General features: G+C 49.2%; 1 protein-coding gene across 1 annotated transcript in view; it reads right to left on the bottom strand.

Annotated features, from left to right (window-relative positions):
• Positions 1-21817, bottom strand: part of PRDM15 (PR/SET domain 15) — a 62166-nt gene that overhangs the window by 31711 nt on the left and 8638 nt on the right. The window contains exons 2-7 of the mRNA XM_018051675.1: positions 17012-17057; positions 16390-16483; positions 14775-14928; positions 12279-12531; positions 1859-1960; positions 1318-1542 (exon numbers count right to left, since the gene is read on the bottom strand). Coding sequence (XP_017907164.1) covers positions 1318-1542; positions 1859-1960; positions 12279-12531; positions 14775-14928; positions 16390-16483; positions 17012-17048 — 865 coding nt within the window. The 5' untranslated portion in view covers positions 17049-17057. The remainder of the gene's footprint in view (positions 1-1317; positions 1543-1858; positions 1961-12278; positions 12532-14774; positions 14929-16389; positions 16484-17011; positions 17058-21817) is intronic.

Here is a 21817-nt window from a genome sequence, read left to right on the forward strand (position 1 = left end):
TAGAATCCACACCTTTGCCTGCAGATTGAAAAGAGCAAAATGTTATTCTTAACTCAAAACTGGAGTTGGAATCTGTAATTCTTTTTAAAACCACAGGAGTCATGACTCTATTTCAATCCCTTCTCATACCACCTAAAACGAAACACTTTGATATATAGTAGGGACTTATGACTTATTAAACTCATCCTGACAGAGACTTAGGAATACTAATTTCTGTAGTTACACAAGTCACCATATGCTCAAAAGCAAATAATCATTTTCTGTAAGACCTAAATATCAAATGGCCACAGTAATAGGCACCGCGGACTGACCCTCTAGACAAATGAAATATGGGAAGATTACACAAAAAGATTTATCTACTTCACCTACTATTATGTGTCTTCCTAATGCAACTAATAATTAGTGAAATAATCACTTAATAAGCTTTTCACTTCTTTCTGTCTTTTCTTCTTGTAGAGAAGTATGGAGACTGTCCAGGGGAAGCTTAAACCACTTCTCCTGAGAATATTATCTGAGGGCTGCTCCTCTGAATTCTCTTTAATTCTGAGAGAGAACAAGAACTTCTTGTCACTCACAAAGAAATCCTAGGCTACAGCAGACAGCAAGAAGAAAAACTGCCCAGTGGGTGGTCAATGAGGAAGGCAGTGAGGGGACTCACGAGTGTCTGAGCATCAAGTCTGGTCCCTACATGCCAGACCCGCCAGGAATCTGGTGGCACTTCTGGTGAGGCCATGAGGGCTGAGGGGACATGGCCTCGTGGGGACCCCTCACCCGAGAGACCCAGTTCCCTCCAAACTCAACTGAGGCTACTATAGAGTCAGAGTAACACCTTTAGCCATGGCCCAGAGCGCAGCTGTATGCCCGTTCACGGGAGACAGGGAGCAGACGCTGGAGCACCCACAGGATGGACCGACATGGCTCGGCACCGAAGGAAGCCCAACGTGGGCGAGTCTTTTCCACATGTGGCCTGGAAGATGCTGAGCACAGAGCTCCCGGGATGGGTGGCTGAGGAGATCGAAATGTTCTGTCCAGACGACCGCCTACACTGGCGAACCCGCCTATCAAAGTTCACAGCCCACGCATTCTACCAACCGCACTGGGAGTAAGCTGTACTCGAAAGAGCTGGTTCACAGCAAGAGCAGGGCTTAGACAGCACCCCATGAAGACTCTGGACCAACTTTTCCTGCCTGGCAAGGAGGCAATATGGCCTCAGGCCCCGCCCCACTATCATCACTCCTCCCCCAGGGCCACGCCCCAAGATGGCTCCTCCCCAGGACCACGCCCCCAAGCTGGCTCCTCCCCCAGTACCGCTCTCACCTGCTGGCTCCTTGCCTTCAACAATGACTAGAGGCTGCTCTGGTTTGGATGTTTTGGGTTTTCTTCCCCTTCGAGGCTTTTTCTTCTGCTCTTTGGTGGCACTGACAGTCTTGGGAACCTCAGCAGGTTCCCCCCGGGGCACATCTGCTTCCTTCTCCGGGGCCGACTCCTGCTGGCCGGCTGGGGCGCCGCTCTTGGATTGTTCCAAGTGGCCCAACAGGTGCTCTGCAGAAGATGCTTATGATGAATCCACCAGTCTGAAAACACTTAGGCCACAAAAACAGAGACAGCCCCCACTACCCTCCTCCCCAACTGAACTACTCTGCTGAGTTGGCGGAAAGAAAACAAGATCCCTCAGCGCCAGACACGCAGAGGACTTCAAGGCAAAGCACAGATCCCTGGGAGGAGGCCTGCAGGACACAGGCCAGGAGCGAAGCCAGGGGAATCCCGACATCCTCCCCGATGGAAGTGACAGTGCGCATCTGGGTGAACGCAGCCGGGGACTCCCTGGCGTCTGGCCCAGCGGGCGCCTGGCCCTTACCATTCAGCAGCTGCAGCTCCAGGAAGGTGGCTGAACACACCTTGCACGCCCACTGGCTGGGCTCTGCCTCCACCGGGGTGCTGTTCTCTGGGGCGCCTGCGGCTTCAAAAGACAGGGTGGGGGAGAAGGTCCAGAAGCTCCTCTCTGTGCTGCCCAGCCCAGTGGAGGGCGCACCTGCCCCATAGGCGGTGACAATGACAGTGCTGACAACTGCCATCTCTCGGGAGCAAATCCAACCCTCCAAACACTGTTCTCAGAGTTTTATCCACAGGGACTCATTCATGCCCATGGTCATCCCCATTTCACAGATGAGGAAACCGGGCACAGAGAACTGGAACCAGTCTGACACAGGGCTGGCACCAGTCAAGGAAATGTGTCCTCTTCACAGCAGCCAGTGCAGTGAGAACAGACGCACACCCCTCCACACGCACTGATGACTTAAAGGGAAAAAGGCATCCTAGAGCCCACAGCGAATTCTCCGCTCTCTCACTGGCTCACGTGACAAGGGGCGAAGCCACGACAGTCAGGCCCCATGCCCGGAGCCCAGTTTCGCCACTGCTCCTGCCCAAGCACTGCCAACAAAACTTCTGCAATGACAGAAATGTTCTGTGACTGCCTTCCAGACGGCAGCCACGTGTGCCTAGTGCCTCTGAGGAACTGGACTTCTGCTTTTACTGCATTTGAGTTTAGGTTTGAATAGCCACCCCGGGGCAGGTGCTTGCTCTGGGGGGCAGTGCCTCTAGCCCTCCTGGTACCCCCACTGGAGTCTGGGGCGGAGGAGGATGACCAGGGTCCATGGAACACAGAGGGAGATCCTGGCTGTGTAGATTCTTTAAAAAAAATTACTGATGCTCTTGTGAGTCCTGAGTTAGGGATGTAATCGAGAAGAACCTTTGTTTTCTATTACAGGTGGTACTAGTGGTCAAGAATTCGCCTGCAACGCAGGAGACGTGAAGAGACACGGGTCCGATCCCTGGGTCAGGAAGATCCCCTGGAGTAGGACATGGCAACCCACTCCAGTATTCTTGCCTGGAGAATCCCATGGACGGAGGAGCCTGGGGGCTGCAGTTCACTGGGTTGCACAGAGTCAGACATGACTAAAGCGACTTAGCACACAAGCACCCGCAAGTTAATCACTAAAGGGATGTTGCCTATAAGCTTAAATTACACATCACGGCCCATCCCCGGGAACCCTGCCTCTCAGGTAAGGAGCATTAAGCTGAAATACCTTTGTTTAGCTCACAGGAAACATCCTGACCAGCTCACCTGTGAATGGCTCCAGGAAGGAAGAAATTAACACATCCCCTCTGGAGGCTGACTGGAGCCAGGAAATGCCTGCCTTCATTCCCTTCCCTTTTAGTACAAAAAAGGCCTGAATTCTAACTCAGAGAAGATGGTTCTTTGGGACACTGGTCCACTATCTTCTCGATCCACTGGCTTTCCAAATAAAGTGGCTATTCCTGCTCCAACAACTGTCTCTCGACTGACTGGCTGCTCATGCAGTGAGCAGTATGAGCTTGGATTCTGTAACAGGGATGTTCCAAGCGAATGTATGTTCATGATATCCTGGCGCAGGAGACTGAGTTCTCTAAACCCCACGTGGCAGCCTGTCGGGGCTGGACAGGGGCCACCAGCTCTCACCACCACCTCCACTCCTGTCTCTGTGCAGCTTGTGTTGACACTCAGGACCCATCACAACACCCACCAAAACACGCTGGGGCCACCCACAAAGCAAGACCCTCCAGGACTGTGACTTGCTCATGCCTTCAGTTACTAGGAAAAAGCACACCTCTTTCTGTATCAAAAACCAGCAATAAGGCTGCAAAAGATGGAAGGAAAAGTGGAGACCACCGCTACAAATATTTGTGTGCATTTTCTGAGTCTTCGTCAGATAACAAGAGATTAGAAATGTTAAGTGGATGTGAAATTTTCAGTTATACCAAAACTGGAACAGAAAGAGTGGAGAGCGGGCAGCACGGAAGCAGGGTATGGTCTCGGGACGTGCCCTCTGAAACCAAAATCCCGTATTTCACTCACCTTCCCCAACACACATGGTCTAAAGAGGGCGGAGTACTCTTGCACAGGAGAGTTTCAGAGGAGGAGGCTGGGAAGGGGTGAGTGGGCAGCTCCTAAGCCAAATAAGTTGCGGTCACTGCACCAGGTCCCCGCCCAAGGGTGGAATTCACACTGATCTGACCTGGGGCAGGAAACCTTTCTCTTTAGCCTGATGTCCAGAAGTGGGGCTGACAGGACCAACTAGAAGAACCAGTCATGACTGCTGTCCTCTCACTGAGGGCAGTGTTCTATTTCACAAAAACTATCTTAAAAGGTAACAATTCTAAGAAAAAAAAAAATTAGCCAACGATCAAGAGGCAACTCCTGATCACAATCACGCATGTCCAGTAAGAGAGACTCATCTATGCAAAATGAAGCGGTGCTGTGGGGGAGAGGCAGTGATGACACGGAAGGCTCCCAGCAGACAGTCACCAAAACAAGTGAAGATCGAGCACGCGGTGTGTCAGCATGCTAGGCAGGACCTCAGCCACGCAGAAACGCATGGCTGCTTAAACAATGGAAGAGAAATGGCGTAAGTACAAGGACAGAGGATGGATGCTGGTCACCAGGGGATGGGGTACAGAGTTATACAAGGGAACCTTCTGGGGTGATGAGAACATTCTATATCTTTTAAAAAAAAGTAAGTTTGAATGTTTATCTTTTAATTTCTTTGGCTGTGCCAGGTCTTAGTTGCGGCATGCGGGATCTTCAGTTGTGGCATGCAAACTCTTAACTGCGGCATGCGGGATCTTCAGTTGTGGCATGCAAACTCTTAACTGCAGCATGTGGGATCTAGTTTCCTGACCAGGGATCGAACCCAGGCCCCCTGCATTGGAAGCAAGGAAGCTTAACTGCTGGACCATCAGGAAAGTCCCAGACCATTCTCTATCTTGATTGCGATGGAGCTCACGCAACTGTGGACATTTGTTCAAACTCTGATACTGCCCACTAAAATCACTATTTTATCGTTTGAAAACTATATGCCCACTGTGCTGGTTTTTAAAAACTGATAGAAAATGCCACGCAAAAATGCCATGAGTCGTTAAGATGGTGATGTTATATGTACTCAAGAAGTTCCTCAAGTGTTAGGAAATGTATTTATAGCTCACCTCTTTCACTAGGAAAGTGATTTTGAAAATCTGACGCTGACAGCTGACTCTAAACCCTACACGCCTGCTGGCTGAGACTGCGAGGCTTCCTGGGCCACCTCCTTCATCGGCCAACGGGCCCAGACGTGTGTAAAGAAGAGAAATTAACCTTCATGGACATTCAATGAAAACATGTGATTAGGAAAGTAAATCCAATACCAGAGAAAAAAATTTATAGATTAGGTTTTGAAAGAAGTGTGTGTCACCGCTCCTTCAGGTGGAAGGAGAAATACTTCCTTCCATATTTTAATATCTATTCTAGCCAACTGCAAACAGGCATAAAATCTGTTAATTATTAACAGCGCCCAATGTTCTTAGAAGCCCAGAGGTGGAGTTACGGCTACCCTGCTGTTGCTGAACGAGAGTAGTCAGGACAGGGTGGAGAGGCAGATGGTCTGGACGACATGGTTCGAGGGTGAGTTCATTAAGATCTGTTCTATCAAACTCAGCCCGGATTAAGGAGCTCTCCTACAGGTTAAAAAAAAAAAAAAAAGCCAACAGGACAACTGTGACTCGGATTGTTGTTGTTCAGTTGCTAAGTTGGGTCTGACTCTTTGCAACCCCATGGACTGCAGCACGTTAGGCTTCCCTGTCCTTCACTATCTCCTGGAATTTGCTCAAATTCATGTCCATTGAGTCAGTGATACTACCTAACCATCTCATCCTCTGCCGCCCTCTTCTCCTTTTGCTTGAGGGCAAAAGACTGAGGTCTTTTCCAGTATCAGCATTTTTCCCAATGAGGTGATTCTTCGCATCAGGTGGTCAAAGTACTGGGGCTTCAGCTTCAGCATCACTCCTTCCAATGAATATACAGGGCTGATTTTCTTTAGGATTGACTGATTTCATCTCCTTGCAGTCCAAGGGACTCTCAAGAGTCTTCTCCAGAGCACAATTTTAAAGCATCAATTCTTCGGCACTCAGTCTTCTTTATGGTTCAACTCTCACATCCAGGCTGGAAATACCATAGCTTTGACCATACAGACCTTCGTCAGCAAAGCGATGTCTCTGCTTATTAATACGCTGTCTAGGTTTGTCATAGCTTTCTTCCAAGGAGCAAGCACCTTTTAATTTCATGGCTGCAATCACCATCTGCAGTGATTTTAGAGCCCCAAAATATAAAATCTGTCACTGCTTCCACATTTCCCCTTTCTATTTGCCAGGAAGTGACGGGACCAAATGTCATGATCTTAAGTTTTTTGAATGACGAATTTTAAGCCAGCTTTTTCATTCTCCCCGTTCACCTTCACCAAGAGGCTCTTTAGTCCCTCTTCACTTTCTGCCATAAGGGTGGTATCATCTGCATATCTATGGTTGTTGATATTTCTCCCGGCAATCTTGATTCCAGCTTGTGCTTCATCCAGCCCACCATTTCACATGATGCATTCTGCACAGAAGTTAAATAAGCAGGGTGACAACATACAGCCTTGTCACACTCGTTTCCCAATTTTGAACCAATTTGTTGTTCCATGTCTGGTTCTAATTGCTGCTTCTTGACCTGCATACAGGTTTCTCAGGAGACAGGTAAGGTGGTCTGGTATTCCCATCTCTTGAGGAATTTTCCAGTTTACTGTGATCCACACAGTGAAAGGCTTGAGCCCAGTCAATGAAGCAGAAGCAGATGTTTTTCTCGAATTCCCTTCCTTTTTCTATGATCCAGCATATATTGGCAATTTGATCTCTGGTTCCTCTGCCTCTTCTAAATCCAGCTTGTACATCTGGAAGTTCTTGGTTCATGTACTGCTGAAGCTTAGCTTGAAGGAATTTGAGCATTGTTTGCTAGCATGTGAAATTAGTGCAATTGTGCGGTAGTTAGAACATTTTTTGGCACCACCCTTCTTTGGGATTGGAATGAAAACTGACCTCTTCCAGTTCTGTGGCCACTGCTGAGTTTTCCAAACTTGCTGGCATATTGAGTCCAGCACTTTCACAGCGTCATCTTTTAGGATTTGAAATAGCTCAGCTGGAATTCCATCACCCACACTAGCTTTGTTTGTAGTCACGCTTCCTAAGGCCCACTTGACTTCACACTCCAGTATGTCTGGCTCTAGGTAAGTGACCATACCATCATGGTTATCTGGGTCATTAAGACCTTTTTTGTACAGTTCTTGAGTGTATTTTTGCCACCTCTTCTTAATCTCTTCTGCTTCTGTAAGGTCCTCAGTATTTCTGTCCTTTATGGTTCCCATCTTTGCATGAACTATTCCCTTGATCTCTCCAGTTTTCTTAAAGAAATCTCTAGTCTGTCCCATTCTATTATTTTCTACTACTTCTCTGCACTGTTCATTTAAGAAGGCCTCCTTACCTCTCCTTGCTATTCTCTGGAACCCTGCATTCAGTTGGGTATATCTTTCCCTTTCTCCCTTGCTTTTTGCTTCTCTTTTCTCAGCTACTTGTAAAGCCTCTTCAGACAACCACCTGGCCTTCTTGCATTTCTTTTTCTTGGGGATGGTTTTGGTCACTGCCTCCTGGACAGTGTTACGAACCTCTGTCCACAGTTCTTCACTAGCACTGGCACTCCATCTACTAGATCTAATCCCATGAATCCATTTGCCACTTCTACTGTATAATCATGAGAGATTTAATTTAGGTCATATCTGAAAGGTCTAGTGGCTTTCCCTACTTTCTTCACTTTAAACCTGAATTCTGCAGTAAGGAGCTCATGATCTGAGCCACAGTCAGCTCCTGGTCTTGTTTTGCTGACTGTATAAAGCTTTTCCATCTTTGGAGGCAAAGAACATAATCAATCTGACTTTGGCTTTGACCATTTGGTATTGTCTATGTTTAGAACTGTCTCTTGTGTTGTTGGAAAAGGGTGTTTGCTATGACCAGTGTGTTCTCTTGGAAAAACTCTGTTAGCCTTTGCCCTGCTTCATTTTATACTCCAAGGCCAAATTTGCCTGTGCTCCAGGTATCTCATGACTTCCTACTTCGGCATTCCAATCCTCTATGATGAAAAAGGTACCCTTTTTTTTGGTGTTAGTTGTAGAAGACATTGTAGGTCTCCATAGAACCGTTCAGCTTCTTCAACATTAGTGGTTGGGGCATAGACTTGGATTACTGTGATATTGAATGGTTTGCTATGGAAATGAATAGAGATCATTCTGTAGTTTTTGCGACTACACCCAAGTACTGCATTTCAGACTCTTGTTGATTATGAAGGCTACTCCACTTCTTCTAAGAGACTGTTGCCCACAGCAGTAGATATATATAATGGTCATCTGAATTAAATTCACCCATTCCCATCCATTTCAGTTTTACTGATTCCAAAGATGTTAATGATCACTCTTGCCATCTCCTGTTTGACCACATCTAATTTACATTTATCCATGGATATTAAGAAGAGGTGGCAAGAATACACAGAGGAACTATACAAAAAAGATCTTCACGACCAAGACACTCATGATGGTAGGATCACTCACCTAGAGTCAGACATCCTCGAATGTGAAGTCAAGTGGGCCTTAGAAAGCATCGCTATGAACAAAGCTAGTGGAGGTGATGGAAGTCCAGTTGAACTATTTCAAATCCTAAGAGATGATGCTGTGAAAGTGCTGCACTCAATATGCCAGAAAATTTGGAAAACTCAGCAGTGGCCACAGGACTGGAAAAGGTCCGTTTTCATTCCAATCCCAAAGAAAGGCAATGCCAAAGAATGCTCAAACTACCGCACAATTGCACTCATCTCACACACTAGTAAAGTAATGCTCAAAATTCTCCAAGCCAGACTTCAGCAATACGTGAACCGTGAACTTCCAGATGTTCAAGCTGGTTTTAGAAAAGGCAGAGGAACCAGAGATCAAATTGCCAACATCCGCTGGATCATCGAAAAGGCAAAAGAATTCCAGAAAAACATCTATTTCTGCTTTATTGATGATGCCAAAGCCTTTGACTGTGTGGATCACAATAAACTGTGGAAAATTCTTCAAGAGATGGGAATACCAGACCACCTGACCTGCCTCTTGAGAAACCTATATGCAGGTCAGGAAGCAACAGTTAGAACTGGACATGGAACAACAGACTGGTTCCAAATAGGAAAGGGAGTACGTCAAGGCTGTATATTGTCACCCTGCTTATTTAACTTATATGCAGAGTACATCATGAGAAATGCTGGGATGGAAGAAGCATAAGCTGGAATCAAGATTGCTGGGAGAAATATCAATAACCTCAGATATGCAGATGACACCACCCTTATGGCAGAAAGTGAAGAGGAACTAAAGATCCTCTTGATGAAAGTGAAAGAGGAGAGTGAAAAAGCTGGCTTAAAGCTTATCATTCAGAAAACGAAGATCATGGCATCTGGTCCCATCACTTCATGGGAAATAGATGAGGAAACAGTGGAAACAGTGTCAGACTTTATTTTTTTGGGCTCCAAAATCACTGCAGATGGTGACTGCAGCCATGAAGTGAAAAGACGCTTACTCCTTGGAAGGAAAGTTATGACCACCTAGACAGTATATTCAAAAGCAGAGACATTACTTTGCCAACAAAGGTCCATCTAGTCAAGGCTATGGTTTTTCCAGTGGTGATGTATGGATGTGAGAGTTAGACTGTGAAGAAAGCTGACTGCTGAAGAATTGATGCTTTTGAACTGTGGTGTTGGAGAAGACTCTTGAGAGTCCCGGGGACTGCAAGGAGATCCAACCAGTCCATTCTGAAGGAGATCAGTCCTGGGTGTTCTTTGGAAGGAATGATGCTAAAGCTGAAACTCCAGTACTTTGGCCACCTCATGCGAAGAGTTGACTCATTGGAAAAGACTCTGATGCTGGGAGGGATTGGGGGCAGGAGGAGAAGGGGACGACAGAGGAAGAGATGGTTGGATGGCATCACCGACTCGATGGATGTGAGTCTGAGTGAACTCCGGGAGTTGGTGATGGACAGGGAGGCCTGGCATGCTGCGATTCATGGGGTTGCAAACAGTCAGACACAACTGAGCGACTGAACTGAACTGAACTGAACTGATGGCTCTAACATTTCAGGTTCCTATGCAATATTGGTCTTTACAGCACTGGACTTTACTTTCACCATGAGACATATCCACAGCTGAGTGTTATTTCCACTTGGCCTAGCCACTTCATTCTTTCTGGAGCCATTAGTAATTGCCCTCCACTCTTTCCCAGTACCATACTGGACACCTTCCGACCTGGGGTCTCATCTTCCAGTGTCATATCCTTTTGCCTTTCCATACTGTTCATAGGGTTCTCGTGCCAAGAATACTGGAGTGGTTTGCCATTCCCTCCTCCAGTGGACCACGTTTCTGTCAGAACTCTTTACTATAAACCATCTGTCTTGGGTGGCCCTGCCCAGCATGGCTCATAGCTCCAATGAGTTACATGTGCTCCTTTGCACTGACAAGTCTGTGATCCATGAAGGAGAAACTCCAATATGGGGAGATAACCTCTGTGCTGGCTTTGACCTTGAGAGTCATGAGGCATGTGCCACACACAACCGATAAAGTCAGACCCTAACAACCAAACCCTGACGTGCAGTCTAGGATGGTCACATGGAATACGGAATCCAGGACACGAGGAAACCAGGTCAGTAAGATGCTGGTGAGCCTGGAAGCAGTGGGGGAGCTGGCTTCATCCCACCCACTGCGGGTGCCTCTGAGGGGCAGGGCCAGGTACCCAGTTTTAGCAAATCCAGAGGGTGGGTCTAGGAGCAGTCTGGTGAAAAACCAAGGGTCTCTCCAAATTCCTTCTGTCCCCTTTCCTATCAAAATAAAGAAAAGCCCATCAAGGCCAGTGTCCCTCTGCAGTATCCCTGGGAAGATGTAAACCTCTGCTGCCATCAGGCCCCATGTGCAGCCGTCTGTCTTTCCTGGGGCACCCCCCAGAAGCTCAGCACACTGCCACCTGCACCCAGCCTACAGTCACTGAAGAAATGCCCTGGAAATTCACGTCTACCCAGAGGCTCTGGGTATGGGCTTTGAAGAAGTAACCAAGGCAAGGCAGATGAGACTGGATTCAGGTGGTCCTAAATCCACTGACTGGTATCCTCAGAGGGAGAGGATCCAGAGACCCAGGGAGAGATCCTGGCAGGGATAAGATGATGCAGCGACCAGCCAAGGATCGCCAAAGGCCATCAGCAACACCAGAGCTGGGACAGGGGCCCGGAAAGGACCCTCCCTCCCAACCTCGGGAGGAACCAGCCCTACCCACAGCTAGATCCTGGACTTCAGGCGTCCAGACTATGAGACAGTACATTTCTCTCATTTAAGCCCTGGTCTGTGGTGCTCCGACAAACCGTATAGGCCACCTCACGGACCTCCAGTATCCCTCCTTGATACTGCTGGGCAAACCCACCTGGAGTGGCTCCCAAACCTCAGCTACGATGGAGGGGTCATGGGACAGCCCAGAGCACCCCAAACCTGTAACTCCTCTTGCCCTACTGAGCCATCTGTAACCCACAGTGCTCAAAACAAAAGAGATCATTTCCTTAGAATCCTGTGGTTTGGGGTCAGGAGGAAAGCCAGTGTCTGCTTCTCCCCAAGAGGAATTCATCTTAGAGGCAGCCACGAGCGTGTCTGCCCCAGGCAGTCCCAAGTGGGGTGTGTGAAATCCCATTCACCCAGGTCACAGCCCCACATGCAGGCCATCCACAAGGTCAGGTGGGGAGGACATGCAACCAAAGGACCTACAATGGGGGCGGAAAAGACTTAAGTCCACCGGCCCCCTCACAAGGTCAGATGCCCCAGTTCGGGGTGGCAAGCCCTGCATCGATTTGCTTCTTCGGTACGATGCAGGTGAATCACAGATGTCAACTAGGTCTTTCTCTGACCCAACCCACATACATACACATGCATGTACACATTCATGGATGTGTACACACACACACACACACACACACACACACACACACACACACACACACACACACACACCCCAACGGTTCAAATCCTGATTCCTTCACTCTCTGCTCTGTGACTCAAGGCAGGTTTCTTAACCTCTCTGTGCTCCATTCCCTCTGCCCAAACCCTGGGACCATAACCTGACCCCAGAGGACGGGCAGGTGAGTGATGTGGGAAGCCACAGGACCGAGCTGGGAATGGAGCTGCTGCCAGCAAGCCTGCCCTGGGGCGAGCTCTTCTAACAGCCTCTCAGGCCGGGCAATCAACATGCAGACCAACCAACCCAGTCACATTCCCCACCCCAGCAGGCCTGCCCAGCCAGACGCCTCCCACTAACATCAGGCTGCTATGTGAGGCAGGGGCCAGCACATACCCTGGAGCCCGGGGCAGGCCTGCCTCAGCATGGGCTTGTCCATCCTCTTGGCGTAGAAGGCTGCGTACCACACACGCAGCTCGGTGCCCGGAGGGATGTCCCGGGAGGTGGTGAAGTACACGTCGCTGCCGTGCTGGAAGGCCGTCAGGTTCTGGTGTCCCGGCTCCGCTGCCGGCCGCACCAGCATCATCCAGTTGCAGTCGTCCTCGTTGGAGGTGTCGAAGCACACGGGGTGCCCATCCTTCTGGAACACCTGGAGGTGGGGGGAGCGCAGACCACCGCAGGGCCGGGGGGCGGCTGGTTATCTACCAGTGTGTGTTAGCATGCACACAGGTGTGTGTGTATGCATGCGTGCACACATGGGGCTACTAAGTGACCCATCTAGACACTGCCCCATCAGTCAGTGGCCACAGGCCTGATCTACATTGACGGGTGACTACATTGATGGGAGGGCAGGGGAAGACCCCCGAAACAGGTCAGGCTGGTCACAGGCAAAGGGGAAGCAGGAGGCACAGCTAAAGGTCAGGTGTCACGGGAGGCCTGAGTTCTCAGGTGGGTACTGGGATGCCTCATCTCCACCTGTGGTCCAGGCGGGTACCTGGTCACGTGTTCTCTGCTCCTGTTCCAGGATGCACGAGGAAGCCTGAGCTCTACTCCCAGGTCAGGAGTTCTTAGGAGCCCTGAGTGCTACACATGGTCCTGCTGGGAATGAGGACACCTAAGGTCTACCTGTGGTCCAGGCGTAGAACCTGGACACTCAGCTCTAGTCAGTTTTCAAGTGGGCATGAAGACACCTGAGTTCTACTCCTGGCCCAGGGTGTCAGTGGAACACCTGAACTCTATACCTGGACAGGTGTATCAGGTCACCTGAGTTCTTTTTCTAGTTCTTTTGCAAGTATGTTCAGTGACGTTGGCAAAGTTCCTCAATCCCTTTTTTAAAGTTTTAGTTATTTATTCGTTTATTTATTGACTTTTTGACCTTTCCAGGTGGCATGCGGGATCTTAGCTCCCAGACCAGCAATTGGACCCGTGCACCCTTCAGTGGAAGTGCGGAGTCTTAACCACTGGACCATGAAGTCCCATTCCTTGATCTTTATAAGCTGTGCCCTCATCTAAAAAGCAGCACCATCACTTTATGGATGGAATGCAGGCAGGGACAAGGGGGAGAAGCTTGAATATTTTGAAGTTCAAAGTAACCACATGGAATAGGGGGCTCCTGTCCCCTATTTTCTGATGCAATTGTTGCTTCCTCATTATAGAAAGAAATTTCCTTCTTCTTCTGGCTTTTCCTGTAGGGGCTCCCCACTGCTAAGAGCTAGAGAACCCCCTCTGAGAAGGGGAGCGGGTGGAGGGGGCTACCAGGTGCCTAATGCCCCCCAGTCGGTACAGGGGCTACTCCCAGTTGGCCTTAGCTTCCTTCTGCGGGCATAAAGGTGCCCCCAGCACCCAGGTACCCAACACTGAGCCTGTGCTGGAACAACTCAATACCGGACACAGACCTTCGGAAACTTGAGTCACCAAAAGAAACCAAAACAGGCACAAAGGGCTTTTTCAAAGAGGCCTTGGCCAACCACGGGCCCACAGTGATTACGTCCATCAGCCCTGGGTCTCTTGACATCACTCCTGCACATAAAACAGCCTTTCTTTCTTTCCTTTCTTTGTAAACAAATCAAGTCCCTTTCCCTTCTCTCCACCATGCTGAAATCTGCCTTGTAAACTCAGTTCTCCGAGGACTGTCGAGTCCCCATGGTCAGCTGGATCATCTCTGTCAGAAAACACTTGGGTCTCTGCTAAGGGTGTCCAGGAAAGCTCGCCTGTGGGGCACACTGCTGTCCGACCAGTGCCTGTCCCTCTCAGTTTATTTCATGGGTGTTTCTGAAGGCTGGCTGCGGCTGAGCCCTCTGGGCCTAGGGCCAGAGCTGTGACTCATACTCAGAATCCCAGCCTCGCGGCGCCTCTGGGGGTCTCACTTTAAGTGATCAAGTCCTCCCTGTGATTTTCTTCCATTTCCTTTTTCTCAGTGTCACAGAGAAGCCATCACCTCCCTGTCTGATGTGTTTTCAGAGCTGCCAAATTTTGCACTGGTCTCTTATCAACACAAAACACCTTCCTTTTGAAAGAGCCTTGCAAAGTTCCCTACACTCCGTGCAGGTGTGAAATCCCCACGCGGTCCTGCAAATTCCACAGAAAGCCCCTCCTATAGCCTGCACTGATGGGCAGCGGGGGGGAGGTCCACTCTTGCCTATGTTTTAAATACACTCTTCTGAGTTTTGCAAAATACTAACTTAACTCATGCTCCTGTGATATAAAAATAAACTAAAAAAATAAAATAAAAAGAAACACTGTCTTGGAAATTCAGCAGGACTACAACACCTAGAGCTGTCTCTATGATGTTTCTAAATCACTGAACTGTTCAGTGAGCATCACCCTCGCCCACCTGCACGCGAGGAAGGTCACAAACAAGGATGCTGCAGCCCCCACCAGCCCAGTGTGTACCTTCAGTGGAAACGCAGACTCCTTCTCCCATTTGGCGACGCGTCGTGACTCAAATGGGCCGAACTGCGTGCGCTTGACGAGCTGGGTCACAGCAAACACCCCCTCAGCTCCGTCTTCCAGGCGTCTGATCTCCAGGTTGGAGGGAAGGGATGACCTAGAGATAAAATAAAGCAAGAGAGTCTCTGCCCCGAGTGCCCACTGGCCAGGGTGCCACCCTCACCAGAGACAGAGGGTTAGGACGATGGAGAAGGTCACTCCTGCTGGCCCCAGAGCAGCTGATGGAGACGCACTGACTTGAAGATGTGTTTATACTCCCTACCCAGGAGACAGAGCCAATGCTCACGTGCATGCGCACACACGCACACACACACACACACACACGCACACACACACACAAAGTGGGCCCATAGAGAGGGAGGGAGGACAGAGCCAATGCTCACGTGCATGCGCACACACGCACGCACACGCACGCACACACACACACACACACACCCCCAAGTGGGCCCATAGAGAGGGAGGGAGGACCACAAAGAGGGATTCCTGCTAGGCTGTGCTGGGCTGGGTTCCTCATGAATATGGCCTTTTTAAGTCAACTCAGGCAATGTTAAGGAGAGGACACGTGTATCCCGGGGGAAGAGGAAGGGAGGCATGTAGATGGGGACCTAACGCGAGCCAAGACCAGGGCACGCCTGACCCACGTCTGGGGTAGTGCATGGACCCCTCACAGAAGCGGCAGGCCAATTGAGACGAGGAACCCATCCGGGAAGGACCGATGGCTCCCAGTGGAGCTTTGTGGGCAATGGGCAACCACTGAAGGGTCTGGAAGAGAGCTGGTCAGATCTGTGCTCCGGGCCAAAATAGGAATCTCTTTGCTCTGCACAGGTAAGTCACAGTCAAACCAGTTGGGAGGCTTCTAGGAACAGCAGTGATAAGAGGACAGCTTGAGTGCCAGCCCATTCCTAAAGCAGATGTCGTGATGACAGCCACGTCCAAGGGGCCATCCTCTCCTCTTTACAGATGAGACAACCGAGATGCAAGAGAGGCACGTCTCGTCCAAGTCCAAACAGCTACTACGTGGCAACAGGGCTGCAACCTGGGGCTCCACAGGGGACACGGTCCCCCGACCCCAGGGAAATGTGGGCTGGCAGAGCCACGGAGTCCCGGCTCCAGATCTAGGGGCTCATCCAGCAGCTATTCCCCCTTTGCCTGGCCACCTGCACTCACTGCCCACGGCTCCAGCCCCCAACCAGGCATGTGTCAGACAGCGAGCCTGGGTCTGAACCACAGGGGAGACTGAATGAGCAGACCTACAACCTCGGCTGCGGTTATTTGGTGTATAAATCAACTCTAGCGCCCCAGCTGAACCAGGAACTAGATAAAAGACATTAACCCAGATGCCTCCTTGACACGCCCTGGCTCATCCCAGGGGCAGGTAACCAGCTTGCAGTGGGTGGAGATCTCGGATGGCCTCAAACAAGAGGACCGTCCCTCTCCTCATTTGCTGTCTCCTCCCTTTGTGTAGACACCAAGGTGGCCAGGCTCTTGCTACAGGTGACAAACAGACAACCCTGTTTGACAGGCAGGATGGTAAAGATAGCTGGAGGGGGTCACTCACCTGGCCCTGCTTAACACGAAGGAGTCTTTGACCATGACCACTGGGCCCAGCTCAGGACATTCAGAGTCGTGGTATTGGCTGCAGTCCTCACACCCTGAAAACAGACATCCTGGCATCAGCGGGGGGCATCAAGAGGGGAGGGAGATGCCCACAGAGCATCCCGCAGCCTGGGGGTGACCCACAGCACTCCCCACAAGTACAAAAAGTGAGCAATACAGGACACGTGCCCCTAGGAGAAAAACCCAGCTCCACGGCACACGGCAAGGCTGCCCAAGTCAGCTCTATGGGGATGCAGGACAGGGTTTCCGTAAATGAAAGTAAATGAAAATTTACCAACGTAACCTGTTTCTCATAAATTGAACATGTCAGAAACCTTTCTAAAACCCGGGATTACCTTTCTGAGTCTGCTGCCACCCCTGCCCCAGTGCCCTTTGCAGGGAGTTCTGGGAAAGAAGATTCTTTTAAAATCGGACCTGGTAGCACATTTTGTGTCATACACCATGGTTCTTAGTAACAGGGAAAACCCCATCTAAAAGGAGACAGCTTTTCTCTACACAAAGACCAGACGCGCACGTGACTCTGCCTGCTGGTGAAGGTGGGCCCCGGGCCCCGGAACACTCACAGATGAACATGATCTCTTCATTCCCGTCCTCAGCCATCGCCACCACCTGTCAGGACACAGCGCCGCATTAGTGAGCAGCTTTGGGCCCAGGGCATTTTTTTTTTTTTTTAATTTATTGAGTAAACTTGATTTACAATGTGGTGTTAATTTCTGCTACACGGCGAAGTGATTCCGTTACATATGCATGCGTGCTGAGTCACTTCAGTCGTGTCCAGCTCTTTGTGACCCTGTGGACTGTACCCACCAGGCTCCTCTGTCCATGGGATTCTCCAGGCAAGAGCACTGGAGTGGGCTGCCATGCCCTTCTCCATCAGTTATATATACAATTCTTCCTTACATTCTTTCCCACTGGCATTTTTGATGATTAATATTTTTTAACTGGAGGATAATTACTTTAGGAGGTTGTGTTAGTTTCTGCTGTACAATGAAGTGAATCAGCTGCAATGTATACATATATCCCCTCCCTTGCGAACCTCCCTCCCACCCCCATCTCACACCTCAACATCACCACGGAGCACCGAGCTGAGCTCCCTGTGTTTCTGGACCTAGAGTCTGTCATACAGAGTAAAGTTAGGAAGAGAAAAATTTCACCTATGAATGCATATATGTGAAATCCAGAAAAAAAGGATACAAATGAACCTATTTCCAAGGGAGGAATAGAGACACAGATGTAGAGACATGCGAACACAGTGGGAGAAGGGGAGGGTGGGACGTATTGGGAGATTGGGATGGACATTTATACATTACTGTGTGTAAAATAGCTACCTAGTGGGAAGCTGCTATAAAGACAGGAAGCTCAGCTCAGTGCTCCACTGGCATTTTTTTTTTTTAAAGTATTTATTTATTTGGTTGCACCAGGCATGTGGTAGTTCCCTGACCACGGATCTAATATAGGCCCCCTGCATTGGGAGCATGGAGTCTTAGCCACTGGACCGCCAGGGAGGTCCCCCTCCATTGGCATTTTTAAAGATAGTTCCTGCTCCCATGGACAGAGGAGACTGGTAGGCTGAAGTCCATGGGGTCGCTAAGAGTCTGACACAACTGAGCGACTTCACTTTTGACTTTTCACTTTCATGTATTGGAGAAGGAAATGGCAACCCACCCCAGTGTTCTTGCCTGGAGAATCCCAGGGACGGGGGAGCCTGGTGGGCTGCAGTCTATGGGGTCGCACAGAGTCGGACATGACTGATACGACTTAGCAGCAGCAGCAGCAGCTAAAGGCCCCCTAAACCATATATAGAAACTGACTTTGTGATTAGAAGAAAAATTATTTTTCCATTTTGTTTTTTTGGTCACACCATGTGGCTTGCAGAATCTTAGTTCCCTGACCAGGGATAGAACCTGGGCTCTCGCAGTAGAAGCACAGAGCCCTAACCACTGCACAGCCAGGGAATTCCCTGACTTTGTGCTCTAAAGGCAACATGCAGTACGGTCCTCTTTATTGTGGGATGGGTTTGGGCCTTGAAATGTTTCCTCACTCAGAACAATGTTGCTTTTAGCAAGCATGAATGTGCACGGCTCTGGATTTAGGACACTGTTGTGAACCCTGACTTTCACCTTTCCCTAGCAACCATCCGCTTCCACTTGTAAAATAAATGCTGCTGTTGTTCTTGTTCAATCGCTCAGTTGTATCCGACTCTTGTGACTCCGTGGACTGCAGCACGCCAGCATTCCCTGTCCGTCACTATCTCTGAGCTTGCTCAAATTCAAGTCCACTGAGTCAGTGATGCCATCCAACCATCTCAACCTCTGTTGCCCCCTTCTCCTGCTTTCAATCTTTCCCAACATCAGGGTCTTTTCCAATGAGTCTACTCTTCACATCTGTTCTTCAGCTTTGATCTCCTTGCAGTCCAAGGGACTCCCAAGAGTCTTCTCCAAAACCACAGTTCAAAAGCATCAATTCTTCAGCACTCAGATGAAAGTGAAAGAGGAGAGTGAAAAAGCTGGCTTAGAGCTCAGCATTCAGAAAACTAAGATCATGGCATCCAGTCCCATCACTTCATGGCAAATAGATGGGGAAACAGTGGAAACAGTGGCTGACTTTATTTTGAGAGGCTCCAAAATCACTGCAGATGGTGACTGCAGCCATGAAATTAAAAGACACTTACTCCTTGGAAAGAAAGTTATAACCAAGCTAGACAGCATATTAAAAAGCAGAGATATTACTTTGTCAACAAAGGTCCGTCTAGTCAAGGCTATGGTTTTTCCAGTAGTCATGCATGGATGTGAGAGTTGGACTATAAAGAAAGCTGAGTGCTGAAGAACGATGCTTTGGAACTGTGGCGTTGGAGAAGACTCTTGAGAGTCCCTTGGACAGAAGGAGATCTAACCAGTCCATCGTAAACATCAGTCCTGGGTGTTCATTGGAAGGACTGATGTTGAAGCTGAAACTCCAATACTTTGGCCACTTCATGAGAAGAGCTGACTCATTGGAAAAGACCCTGATGCTGGGAAAGATTGACGGCAGGAGGAGAAGAGGACAACAGAGGATAAGATGGTTGGATGGCATCACCAACTCAAGGGACATGAGTTTGGGTGGACTCTGGGAGTTGGTGATGGACAGGGAGGCCTGGCGTGCTGCAGTTCATGGGGTTGGAAAGAGTTGGACATGACTGAGCGACGGAACAGCTTTCTTTACGGTCCAACTCTCACATCCATACATGACTACTGGTAAAACCACATCCTTGACTATATGGACCTTTGTCAGCAAAGTGATGTTTCCGCTTTTTCACACATTAAGCTTGTCATAGCTTTTCTTCCAAGGAGCAAGTGTCTTTTAATTTCATGGCTGTAGTCACTCTCCACAGTGATTTCGGAGCCTAAGGAAATACTCCGTCACTGTTTCCATTGTTTCCCCATCTATTTGCCATGAAGTGATGGGACCAGATGCCATGATCTTAGTTTTTTTTAATATACTGCCATTTAAAGAAAGCCAGTTTTCACGTGGCCACTTCTATTCTCCCTCCCTCACAGGATTGTGAATGCTTCCAGGGCAGCCTTGTCTCACATGACCTCTGTTTTTCTCCACCTGCTAACCTCTGCGAAACACCACATTTCTCTCGGGGACTAAGGCACCACCTAACATCATGGAGGGGAGCCCTCCCGCTCTCCACAAAACCTTTATCACATCCGGTCACTTCTATTTCCGGTTCAGCCTTGAGGTTCACCTCCACAGCAGGCAGCCACGCCCAGCCCCACTACCTATATATTTGTGGGCAATCTGAACATGTTCATTCTGGGGTCTCAGACTCCTGACCCATAAAAGGGAAATTAAGATGCCCACCCCATATAGTTTTGGGGTGTGTATAAAGTGAGATACACCTGGTGTGTGCCACTCACTAACAGTTACCTCTTCCATCCCACCCCTCCATCCCCAATTAAGTCAACCCAGTACATCCCTCCTGTATCCCACTCCTGGCTAAGACCATCTGTGGTACCATTTTGGGGAAGCATGCAGGCTGGCATACTTCCTGAATGCTGATTCCATATGCCCTCTGCCCCATTTCCATCCCCAGGAGCTATTAAAGGATGAACAGCAGACAATGCAAAGTCCAAATGAAAATGCAGATTTGCTGAGCACATAATTTCATGAGCAGAGTAGAGGACAGAGCTGAAAATTCCACCACGGAAGTCAATTAGTTACAAGGAAACAAGGCAGAGAGATGGGATTTCCAATTTGCCCTTAAAATGCCAAGGATCATATTTTCCCCCAAACACAGCACAATAGTTTCTGTTCCCAGGAACACTCCTTTACATTACAAGATGTCTCAGGTGGCTCAGCATGTTTAACTTGGGGCTTCCTGCCTGATGGCCTGCACGGGCAGGGTCAGAGGTCAGTCTGGAATGTGGGCAGCAGCTGGTCACAGAGCAAAAGAGGAAGGACAAAGAGGAAGAAACATGTGGAAACCCACTTTCGTGAGCTGCTGAGGTGCCCCCAGGGGCCTGAGAACCGTCTGCCCACTGGCAGGAACCCCCTCTACTGGTCAATACCCGGTCATGTTCAAGGACTTCCTGCATGATTCTGCCAGGTCATGGCAGAATACAGGGTTCCCACAAAGCTGGCAGCATCAGAGAGTGCAAACGACGGGAACCATTCTGGCCTTTCTCGAGGCCTGATGTGGCCACCTGCCTCTGGTCTGGCCTCTCAAGGAGTCCACTTCCTGGCTATTATAAGTAGCCCTTCTGTGAACACTGGGGTGCCAGAATCTTTCTGAATTACAGTTTTCTCTCAGGGATATACCCAGGAATTGCTGGATCATATGCTAGTTCTTAGTTTTTTAGGGAACCTCCATGGTTCTTTCCACAGTGGTTGTACCAATTGACATTCCCTCCAACGGTGTAGAAGGATTCCCTTTTCTCTGCACCCTCTCCATCACTTGTTATCTGTAGACTTCTCAGTGATGGCCATACTGACCAGTGTGAAGTGATACCTCACTGTAGTTCTGACCTGCATTTCTCTAACAATTAGTGATGCTGAGCATCCCTTCACATGCCCATCTGGCATCCCTGGGCTTCCCTGGGGGCTCAGATGGTAAAGAATCTGCCTGCAGTGCAGAAGACCCGGGTTTGATCCCTGGGTCAGGAAGATTCCCTGGAGAAGGGAATGGCTACCCACTCCAGTATTCTGGCATGGAAAATCCCATGGACAGAGGAGCCTGGTCTGCTGCAGTCCAAGGGGTCACAAAGAGTCAGACACGACTGAGCAACTAACACTTGGCATCCCTATGACTTCCTTTGGCAAAATGTCTATTTAGGTCTTCTGCCCACTTTTTGACTTGTTTGTTTTTCTGTTACTGAGTTATACAA

Source organism: Capra hircus, chromosome 1, assembly GCF_001704415.2.
Source record: "Capra hircus breed San Clemente chromosome 1, ASM170441v1, whole genome shotgun sequence".
NCBI classification, from domain to species: domain Eukaryota; kingdom Metazoa; phylum Chordata; class Mammalia; order Artiodactyla; family Bovidae; genus Capra; species Capra hircus.